Source organism: Monopterus albus, unplaced genomic scaffold, assembly GCF_001952655.1.
Source record: "Monopterus albus unplaced genomic scaffold, M_albus_1.0 scaffold87.1, whole genome shotgun sequence".
NCBI classification, from domain to species: domain Eukaryota; kingdom Metazoa; phylum Chordata; class Actinopteri; order Synbranchiformes; family Synbranchidae; genus Monopterus; species Monopterus albus.
In genome coordinates this window covers 824950-837005 of record NW_018127967.1, presented here as the reverse complement: position 1 = coordinate 837005, position 12056 = coordinate 824950, and the positions used below count along the sequence as shown (strand labels likewise).

At 39.2% G+C, this 12056-nt stretch overlaps 1 protein-coding gene across 2 annotated transcripts in view; it reads left to right on the top strand.

The window, feature by feature from the left end:
- Nucleotides 1-12056, top strand: part of LOC109964316 (uncharacterized) — a 39624-nt gene that overhangs the window by 5636 nt on the left and 21932 nt on the right. For both annotated transcript variants that reach the window (XM_020607524.1, XM_020607523.1), the window contains exon 2: nucleotides 4804-5618. In XM_020607524.1, coding sequence (XP_020463180.1) covers nucleotides 4804-5618 — 815 coding nt within the window. The remainder of the gene's footprint in view (nucleotides 1-4803; nucleotides 5619-12056) is intronic.

Sequence of the window (12056 nt, the reverse complement as noted above, 5' to 3'; positions counted from 1 at the left end):
AGCCTCTGACAAACATTTATACAAATGTATGCCAGAGCAGTAGGCTTCAGGGAAAAACTGCAGGAATCTAAGCTGAAATAATAAAATGTACTCTTTATGTCTTTGTCAGCTGCAAGCACTATTGTATATATTGCTGAAGACTCACTACACCACACTCTGGTGTTGACTGTTTTTCAGAGCCAATGCTCCACAGACTATAAACACTAATTTAGGTTATAGACATGAACACACAATGAGTTTCAATTTACTCCACACAGTGAGGTCACTGGGAGAAACAATATGCCTCAATTGTGACTTGCTGACGCCACAATGGAAATAGCTGCGTGCATTCTACTAGTTTTTCCAAGATTCGTCAAAAACAGGAAATGAGTTTTCTAGCTTACACAGAAGGTAATTATTTTGAGAGTCAAAAGCTAAAGTTTAACCCTTTTCCTGCATGTTTTTTCTGATTCCCCCAAGAAGAGCTCACCACATCACAACAGCATCTGTGTAGAATTGCTGTGAATATTCCAAGAAGCAAATAGTAAATTATATAATTTGTTTTTTTTTTCTAAAAAGAATGATAATACAACCTTTTTCTGCTTTGCCTCTTTGGAGAGGATGACATAGATACTCAGTTCTTCCAAAACTATTACAAATGACTGTTACAACTCTCACAGAAATGTTGTTTGATTCTGGGTAATATATGACCTGGCACAAAAGCTACTTTGTTAAGGTTAGAGAAAGCTTGTTGAAGATTTTTATTTGCCATTTATGCATAGACAGACAGTCCAGGCATATAGGAATAAATGTGCTATATTATTTTGCTTATTTTTTATTTTTTTTTGTATCACATTTGATACATGGGGCATTTTTGGCAATTTTCTTTGTTCAGAAACTCATGTAGCAAATATGATACAAATGGTTCTATAGGGTTAAGTCAGAGAGTCCAATGTACAGATTTTATTTAAGGGATTTCTCTATTGTCATCACACTGATAATGCGACATCATCTACTAGCATAAACATTCAGCTCTTCTTTTTGTGTGGTACACAGAAGTGGTGGTATTCAATTGACAACCATAACATTAGTATAACCACATATTAATTAAGCCATTAGCGCAAAAGCGCCATTAAAACTTACATTAGTAGCTTCTAATGTAGCTGGTTAGTTAGTTTATTTAGTTACTTTATGTATTAATTCAGGAAGTCTCAATAAGATCAGGATGTGTTTTAATCCACTGTCTTAACATTACAGTTGTCAAGCAGCTACTGTAGCTATGTATCATGCAAAAAGAACAGCTTAGTTACATTAGTTAGTAAAGGATGTAGCATTAATGTTATTTTCAGTACACCATGACAAAAAAATGTGAGATCCCTTAAGTAAACTAATATTTCAAACTAAACATTGTCACTATATAATCACAGACTGCCTAGAACTCTACATAAATGCAGATTTAGGCTAGCGGTAGCTACACTATGTAGGTCAAGGTCAAAGGTCAAAGTGTTTATTTGTCATATGCACAGTTAGGAAACATGTTTCCCTGTACAATGAAATTCTTACTTTGCCGTCCACATGAATGCCACAAAATACAAATGAAATATAAAGTAGATAAATAAGTAACACAAATCTAAGGCACTTTAAGCAGCAAGTGAAAGAAGCAAATAAAATACAACAAGAACACAATATAATGCAGAGAGAATATGTGCTACGTGGGAGCTGTGGAGTGTAAACCACAGTGAGTGAGTGTGCAACTGTGCATGTGCAAACTGAGTATGTAAACAGTACAGATGGAATTACATGAGGTAGATCCTGAGTCAACTGTTTAGGAGTCTGATGGCAGTCAGAAAGAGTTTTTCAGTCTAGCGGTCCTGCATTTCACACTTCTGAGCCTCCGACCAGAGGGTAGGGGTATGAACAGTCCGTGCTGGGGATGGGTGGGGTCTTTGAGGATGGAGGCTTCCTATGCACCCTGCAGTGGTAAATGCTCTGCAGAGAGGGCAGTGGAGTCCTGGTGATCTTCTCCACAGTCTTTACCACTCTCTGCAGGCGCTTGCGGTCCATAGCAGTAGTGCTGCCGTACCAGACGGTGATGCAGCTGGTCAAGAAGTACAAACGCTCTCAGGTGTCTAAAGGGGTTTTTCCATTGCAGGAACCTACAGAAATGTGTGAAGCCAAATAACACTCAGCATGGGTTCTGGGACCTAAGTTTCAGCACCCCTCATGAGGTATCATAAAAATCAGCTTCCAGGGACATGAGGGGGGAAGGAATGGGTGTATGCAGAGCAGTTGCTCGTGATTGGTTAAATGTCTGCATCTTCACACCTCAGTCATTAGCATTACAAGCACGCTGTGTAAGCACACTCACTGGTTTAAGGGTAAAACAGGGACTTCAGCGAGTGGAACCAGTGAAGACGTCACATTTCTGCAGGTTTGTGTTCTGCTTGTTCAACAGCTGTTTGATCAGCTGCTCATAGAGTCTCTGTTACTGGCTGATTGTTGCACTATGTGTGTTCTCTCTCTGCTCAGCTGTGAGCAGCCCCTCCCTTGTCTGAGCAGAAACCGACACAGAGTAAATATACTGGAAAAACAAAGCAGGAAGTCTAGTGTCATACTGTTCGTTAGGTTCCGATAGTGAAAAGGCAGCTGAACTTTGCTGGCCTTGTAATAAAATGCTTTTTTGATTCTGAACTTGAAACACTAAAACCCCTGCATTTTGAGCCACCAGATAAGGATATCAGGATACACCATTGTTCTGAGTAGAAAAGCCCCCCTCACATCATACTCTCCGTCACATTTGGTCTCGATGTCATTTTTCCAAAGAGCTCCCTAAAAAAATCTCAGAATGCAGCACACTGTTTACTCCTTGACATCATTGTGAAATATGGACATTTTTAAAGCAACCTGACACTGACATTCTGTCCTGACAGTTATAATTCATAATTAATTCATATTCCAATTCCAATTTACACAGCCTCTAGAGATCTTGGTCAGGGAAATGTGTCATATAACGCACTGCAATAAAATACCAGTGCTGCTGTTTTTATGGAAGACTAATTATTGGTGATGTACACATTGATTTATCATTTTGTGCTCATTTGTTATTTGAAGAGACTGGATTAAGTGCTCAATTCTGGCCATAATTAGCACTGTGTGAAAAAGGGAAGCTACTCTTTAGCCACTAAAAGTTGCTGGCTCTTGGTTTTTGCACTAAAAGCAAAGTAGAAAAACAGCCCTTGTTTAACATGGGAAGAGGCCTGGTACAGTCTACAGAAGCTGATGAACTCTTTGTGTTTTGGCAGACCTGCTCCTAATCTTCAGTGAGGTCATCAAAACAGCGGCTATTTTCTTGGAAATGCGGGTGTGTTGCTGTTTTGTTGAGTGATTGACTTTGTAATCAAAACAAAATGTTTTCTGAGGACATTTTTCTTTAATTAACCCCAGGTTTACAGTATTCATCTATTTGATATACTTCCAATTTCCTCATAAGCAAAATTTGGGTTGTTTGGTATTTATCAATTTTAATGATAATTTACACTTATGATCTTCAGTTGTGCCAGGTTGGAATCTTAAGCCAATCAGTAATCATCCTGTTTATAACTAACTGCTTGTGAATCATTCATTATTAAGTGCAGGCCTCCACCCTTCAAATTCACAACATCCCCTCTGCCACATCTGAGCCACACAGATGGACGTGGCAGCTTGCACATGCTTACTGCATATCTACTTTTGTTTTTACTTTGCTGTGTCTCTTTGGAAGTAGCCAAACACTTCTGCTTCTGTTCAGATTCTCACTATATGCTTTGGAGAAATTTCCCTTGAAGACACCCTCCTCCAAAGTTCCCCTCAGAAAGGGAAAATTGTCAGATTTACCACTTCCAAGACGTTTTAATCTCATATTTGCCTTAGCAAGATCTTCAATTCATTCTGTAGGAAGTTGCCCAAACTTCATTATTGTTTAAGTGCGATCTAGCACTCTGGAATTACATATTACTCCAAAATGAAACTTAGCTGAATGTTTCTTTCAAGAACAAATATACAGTAACAATCCCTAATCTTTATCAGGGCCCCTGCATTACCCCAAGGAAAGGGGAATGCTTGTTTTTGCTCTCTTAAAGTTCAAAGCCTTGAAGAGAGGGAAAAAGTGATACTTGATTGATAGCGAAACATATCAAATTGCTCAAGTGAGTGAGAAAGAGGAGAACACATGTATGGCTACTTCCTGTAACTGTCCTGACTAGAGCTTCAGATAAAAGCTGCACACTCGGGTTTGGGACAATGACAAATTGTACTGGTCCTCTATCACTGTAGATATCCAGTGCTTTCTGCATATGGGCAGTTGATGTTCAAAACCTGGATCAACATCATCAGCCAGATATTACATACTGTAATGTGACAGAAACTGAAATACCCCAAGTCAAACAAGCCCACTTTTTGACAGCCTTAGCCTACACTTAAATTTGGCTCAGGTAATTCAAGGTCTTTTGTTTCATTTGAGGCACATCAGAGACATTTAACACTGTGACAACATTACAAAATGGCACTCCAGGTATGCTGTAGATGATATAGAGACTACTTTTGGTTTCTTTCAACTCTGACCTCAATTGTCAAAACATATGTTTTTAACCATGGCAATAAGCATCCTATAACCTTAGCCCAAACCATGATCTTTGCCTAACCAAACTTTTGGAAGGCAATGTTATGCTTTCAATAAAGGCATCAGAATAGAAACGACTTAGGCAGTTACAAAATATTATTGAAGGATGTTTTGAGATTTGGTTGCTAGAATAAATGTATATTTATTTATCTGTTTTTCTTTATCAGGGAAAGGAGACAGCAATACAGTACTGGACAGCGAGGTTGTCCTGACAAAACTTAAGCTCTTCAGCAACTTCAACGAGAGGCTCCTGATGGCTGACACTGCCACGTCCGCTATTTCCAGAGCCGAGCGCAAGATCTTGCTTCCCACCAAAGTCTCCAAGGTGAATTCCCACCTTGATAGCAAATCCAGACAGCCTCACATGGAGTCTGGCTCAGACTACCTACCCACCATTTTTTCAGACTCTCAGCTGCCAGGGCTGTATAAGTTTGAGTCAGAGGACTCTGGAGTGGAGCTTCCTAGTGGAGCTAACTCTCCATCCACCCCAACAGAGTCTGAGCAGAGCTTTGTGGTCCACAGCCGAGAGTCCTCCTGTGGCTCCTGCAACTTAAACTCTGGCCCTACTACTCTCCCTGATAAACTATGCAGACATGCACAGAGCTCAGAGATTAAACAGCCAGAGGACCTGTTAGATAACAGTTTGAGTACAACTGTGGTCACTCAGGACAGTGTGTTTATACACTCAGAGGAACACAGTTCTTCAGCTGTGAGAGCAGAACTGCACAAAGGTGATTGCATGGATATGGTCCAGTGTCAGGCTTCAGGAAGCAGGCCTGAAGGAAATGAGGAGACATCTGAACAGACAAACAGTTCTGTAACTGAAGGGACCTGCTCAAAGGATATGAGAACTGGGAAGCAATCCTTAACAGGAACCTGTGATGACATGACAGGCAATGACTTTGAGCCAGCACCTATAAGGAGGAGGACCACCAGTGACAGCCTGGAGGAGTACATGGATGAATGCTGCAGACTTAGTGAGGTAAAAAAAAACATTAACCTCCAAAAAGCATCAATTATTTCTGCACATTATAAGAGTGTTGGCTCAGCAGGCTGAGTAGTATAAACGAGCTAGCCCATACAGTATCTTCTTTTCCCTAGCCACACCCTCCAGCTCTCTCTGGGGGACAAACGGTTCTCCCAGGCTAGGTTGGTATTGACATGTCCGTGTAGATTCTCTTTGGTTTTAGGTCAAAGACATTTCACCCCTCATCCAAGAGGCTTCATCAGTTCTGCCCGACTGGCATTGAGCCGGAGATATTTATCCCCATCGGTGGTGTTTCAGTCCTTTGATTCCCAATACACCACCAAGGGGGATAAATATCTCCGGCTCAACACCAGTCAGTCAGAACTGATGAAGCCTCTTGGATGAGAGGTGAAACGTCTTCGACCTAAAAACCAAGTCCATTAGATTATTTATTTATTTATTTATTTTTCTATGCTTTTTCAGTTGGTACTGACAGTTTGTTGCTTGTTAGTTACATAGTAGGTCCCAGTGGTGAATGCACAGTTTGGCCAATAGAAAATCTGATAGCAGAGGTAAATGTTATCACTGTGTATCAAGTTATTTCAGGATGAAACAATGCAATTCAAACATCAATAACAACCCTTCACATAGGCTACATCTTGGAAAGTACACTCTCTCTCACTTTCTCTGTATGTTTTATAAGAACAATTATATAGTAGTTTCTAGAGACTTGAGGAAAATACCTTTTAGGTGAGCAATGAGGATATTTTATGTCATCTATCATTATCTCTAATGTTAAACTGCAACTAAAATAAGGTTCAGAGCTTCAATATATTTATGTACGGACTCTGTGAATTTGTAGGGGTGTAGTGGAGAGCATTCAGTTTTCAGATGTTTTCTTTAAATTTGTAGCTGAACAAAGAATGTAAATAGCACCAATGTTGTTCCCATGCTATGACCTCTTCCGGTGCCAAGGACATGACAAAAAAGCAACTACACTCATTCATAAAGTCCTGTAGGGGCACGTTTCTTTCATGTTACAGATAAAAAAGACAGTTATTTTCTTGTTCACGTCCAAAATAAAAGAGTAAAACTGGCTCCACAGGGAGAGCACCTGGCAGCTGTGGAAGCTGCAAAGTCATAATCACCTGTTTGATGTTCCTAAAACATCACAGGCAGGCTTTGAGACAGTCTTTCATTACCAGCAGCTAGTAGAGGGAGAATCTAACACAGAGTTTAAAGTTTTCCATATGAATGTCTTCTGCTGTTTTAGACCAGAGTGGGACAAAAAGTGGAAATGATACCAGCAAAAGGTTTTATGCCCCTTTAAGTAAAACTCTGCATTACCAAAACCAAATGTAGTTTGGAAGAGTAAACTGATTGTTAGAATTGGTTAAATTCAGTGTTGCGTTGTAACATGTTACTAGCAACGTGTTACTGTGATAACATAAATGTTAGAAATAAAATTTCAGTAGTAATATTACAGTTAATCCCTCTATAAATAACTTGTTACAACATTACTTTTGTTGTCACCGTGGCAAAGATTGATTTGATATTCGATATTTAATATTTGTAGGCATCGTGTGTGCACACGTCACTACGCATTATTTAGCAGCACCAGAAGCAGTAACCTAGCTTGGAAGATGGAAGTGCTGGAAATTCTTTGATTTTATCGAGATGAAAGGTGATAAGAACATTACTGTAAAATGTAAACTGTATGCAGGTTGAGGTAAGACACGACCTCAAACGTCTTGAAACGCTTATTAAAACAACACAACAATGTGAGGCTGGTGGACATACACCCCAACATAGATGAGCCCTCTCTGGCTGCGGGGGACGGCTGTAGCCCTTCAGTGGCTAAACAACCAAAACTGGATTTTAATTGCTGACAGCAGGTTACAACAAGCAACAAAGAACTAAGGAAGCTTCTGTTTGGACATGTGGTGGATGAAATGTTGTCTATTTCTACTACTGACTCCGTCTTTCAGATAGATCCTTGGGAAAATACCAGCAGGCACCAGCAGACCCCCAGGTAAAAAAAAAAAAAAACATTTGCAAGATGTTAGCAATCTGTGGGGTGTAATGGAAAAGTAATATAATGAGTAGTGTAAGAAGTTACTTTTGGCAGGGAGTAAAAAGTGAAGTAATAATAATTTTTGAAAAGTGTAATGAACAATTAGTAATATATTACATTGTTTGAGTAAAGAGCCCAACACTAATTAAATATGGACTGACATTGTATACCAGTTTTTTTTGCCTAAAAGAGGCTAAAGGTTCATCCGTTAAAGTCCAATAATACACAAATATCAGTGTTCAGAATATTCAACAATGTATTACTATACAGTGCAGAACATATAAATGCATACTGTAGAATGGGCTGTATTACATGTATTTGAAGAGGTGTTTACACCTTTGCTAGTCTTATCTTGAACTGAATGCTAATATCAGCATGCTAACATGCTTATAGTGACAATGCTAACAGACATACAGTGTTTGCTACTATTGCCATTATTGTTTTGTGTGTTAACATCCTAGCATTTATGAATTAGCACTAAGCACAATAATAGATGACTAAGGCTAATGGAAATGTAATTCATTTTGGTCAAGATCATGACATAATAATGGCATTTGGTAAAATTCAAGGGATCATTAGCTAAAACTCATCCTGGGGGAATATGAGTGTATTCATCAGATTTTATTGCAGTTCATCCAATAGTTGTTCAGAAATCTTATTCTGCTAAAAATATCCTCATGGGTGAGCTAGAGAAAAGTTATGGGATCACATAGTAGAAGTCATTAGAATCCATCCATCCGTACAAAACGTCACTGCAATCCATTCAAAAGGTGCCTACTTTATTTCAGAGTGACCCAAATCAATGCCATTCAATATCAGCAGGGCTAAAAAATTACCTACTTAGAAACTTCACTTTGAAAACCTAAAAACAATTATGCTCTTGGACAGTGGTATAGCTATGTCTCCATACATAAACCAGAAACTCTGCATACCCCTGAACTACATATGCATTTAAAAGCTACAGACATTCCACCACATTCTTCCTATCTCTTCCTCAAAGACCTTTCAAAACAACACCATGCCCAAAGGCCTTTCTGAAGACAAAGCCTGCTAGTGCAGAGACAGAGGCAGTATGGTGGGGGGATAGCATGTGTTACAGTGTTCAGCAGTTTTTTATGAACCCACATGTCATGCAGCACCTGTTCATCTACACTGAGGGACTGAGATTTTTCTAGTGATACTGTCGCGGCCTGTCTTTCATCTGGACCCTCCCTGTTTTACAAGCCCAGTGCTTGGCGGCCTACCTGGATGCATCAAATGGGTGTCGGATTTCTCAAATTACTCATATTTTTAAAGGCTCTTTAAAGGCTCCCTGAGGCCCCTGTGAGGCAAGGGTGTGTGGCAGTGGCTTTTAGGGGCTCAGCATGGAGCCAAGTACAAGACCGCTTGTACTGATAAGAAGGCAATATGGTGGTGTGGACACCACTGTAATAATCATAATTTGTCATCATGGTAATGTTAAATGGAGTCTGTGTCTAATGGGAGTCTGTGCAGCAGATGAATATTGGATTTAGACATGAACATTCAGGATTTTATCTACGTTGGCCCTTTTGCTCTCCTGCTTAGTTCTTCTGCCTTACATTAAATACAACAAGAATACATTTTATAATCTCTGCAATTCTCAAAGTTCAGGTGTTGGAGATATTAGTGAAGGGATAGGTGTCGTATTTCATATGGCAGTAACTTCACATTAACCAGTTTAGCTGTATGTCTCATACATTTTCAAAGTATACATACAGGTACCTCCTTAATTTGACTGTGAAGTATTAATATATTACAGAGTGTGAAAGCTTTTGCTGGATTAGATTCCTCAACTGTACAACATAAGTGAGAATAGTACAGATGTGGTTGTTGTTTTACTGTTAAGCAGGGGCTAGACATAAAGCTCTACTGGGGCACAGGCCCCCATTACTCAAATCACACAATTTTTTTCTTGAATGCCTGCGACACAAACGAAATGTGCCATTGTGTTATGTGAACTTCCCTTGAATGCCCCACTATTCCACTGCCATACTGCTGCTACCGAAACTAAAACAACCACAGGTAAAGGTAAAAATTGTAGAGATATAAAATCATTCAGGCTTTTACATTTGCCAGACCTAGGTGTGGGGGCAGACTTGCAACCAAAAGCAGCCCAGGAATCTGAATAGGTAGAGGAGAACAGCTGTAACCATATCTGTGCATATCAAATATGGCAACGGCTGTAGCTTCAGAATGTGCATTGGATGTAAGACTTTTTAAAAAGTTAAAACAAGAGCAACATTTCACTGACAAAACTGGACTAAAATGGCTCTAGTTTTTGTTGACCATTACTGTATACTAATCTAGTAATAATGAAACAAAAAACAGATCTTCTCCCAAAGAGTAAGACTAAAACAAAATCAAAGTGAGGTGCCAAAGCTAACACTGGAGAAGAACGATACCAGCACAGAGTGACTGCGTTTACATGCACTTAAGTTTCTCTCAGTAACCTGGTTACTTAAGTGCATGAAAACGTAGTCAGCGTCTTCCAGTTCCTGCCTGACATTTTTGAAAGAAACTGCAGATTAGAGTAAAGACCGGTGTCTGGGAAAAGCAGCATATGTGATCTGCTCAACCTTCCTCCCTGTCTGGATGCTCCACACACATCTGGTCCCTCATTCCTTTCCAACACTGTCATGTTGAGAAAGTATTTTGGATGCAGCAAAGATAATGGAAACATCTACAAGAGAGAGCCAGAGGAGACCAAAGTTTCCATCCTGGTCTTAGATATTATTTTGTTAGTATGCTTATATTTCAAATGTGAAAAAGGGAGAAGTGAAATCATAAAACCTTGGTAACACCTAAGGGTAGGACAGGTTTTAACAACAACAACAACAACAACAACAACAATAATAATAACAAAAGGAACTAGGATAGTCCTAGGAGCAACCATAACAAATTGTATGCGTACTCATTTACAAAACATTTATAAAATACATGAAGGAAACCTGTAAGCCACATCAAAACAGAATACTGTAAGCAACACAGTTCTTAGCTTTGTGTCAATGCAGTCTCAATGTCAGTTTACTTCTAAAACAACACAAAGTACTGTACATGGTAAAATACAGTAAGTTAAAAACATAAAACAAGTATAAACGGAAAAAAGGAAAAGTGCCACATCATGCTATACCTACGAGCAATAACAGAAGTGTAAAATAATAACGTATCAAAGGCCATATCAAGGTCTAAAAGCAAAAGAGCCACACAGTCACCTGAGTCAGTAGTTATGACTAAATCATTAAAAACTTGAAGAGCAGGTTCAGTCCTATGAAGAGCTCTAAAGCTGGACTGAAATAACTCAAACATACCATTTCTGTCTAAATAAGACTGAAGCTGTATTAATACTGCTTTTTTCCAGGACTTTTGATCAAAAGGGAAGTTTAGAAATGGGTCTAAAATTTGAAAGTACAGAAGGTACAAGCTTATTTTTTAAATTCGTTGCTGGATTACAGCATGTTTGAATTCCAAATTTCTATTTAAAATCATGAAAATAAAGGCTCCACCACAGTCAAAGCATTAAGAAAACAAGAGGGAATAATAATCAGTAGGGTGGTTTGAGGTTTTGAAGTTAAAAATAATCTTTTTTTTTTAAATAAAGGGATACTGACTTAAACTGTGTGACTGTACTCAAGCAAGAGAAAAGGAAGTGGGTTGGAACAACGAGGAATTTGTCTTCTAATACTCAAAACTTTATCAACAAAACAAGTTAAGGAGTTTTTCACAGTTGACCTGTCCAGGGTGGACCCCGCCTCTTGCCCAGTGTCAGCTGGGACTGGCTCCAGCCCCCCAGTGACACTATTCGGATTAGCGGTATACAGTAGATAATGAATGGATGGATGGACTTTTCAGATATATTAGATGTGGCATCTTTAAGAAAAAAATGGGAATGGTTTAGAACGTTATTTATGGTATTGAATGAAATATGAGGCATTTTTGTGTAGCAACCTTTGCTAATTGATTGGATAAGACAAAAGGGGGTGTAACACCATTATGATGCAGTGGTGCCAGACAGTTGTCTTCTTTCTTGAACTTATGCAATAGCTTCATTATCTTCTGCCAATGACTAGAGGGATATATGGGATTCCTGATCTGATCTCAGCCACTAATGCACATCTTAGACAATACTGGGTCCAGTGGCAACACAAGCACGCACTATTCCGATATTGTATGCCTCTAGCATAATTCAAACTTGCTTTATTTCTTTGTCCCTGTCACCTCAGTCAGTTCCTCATGTGAGACATTATTGCCCCTTGACTCATGAGATCAGTGGAAACTCAGAGGAAGTACAACAGGATGCGTATGATTGTTTGTGTTTCCCCATTTTAAAATGGGTCTGTGCATGCAAAAAGGGGCATTCC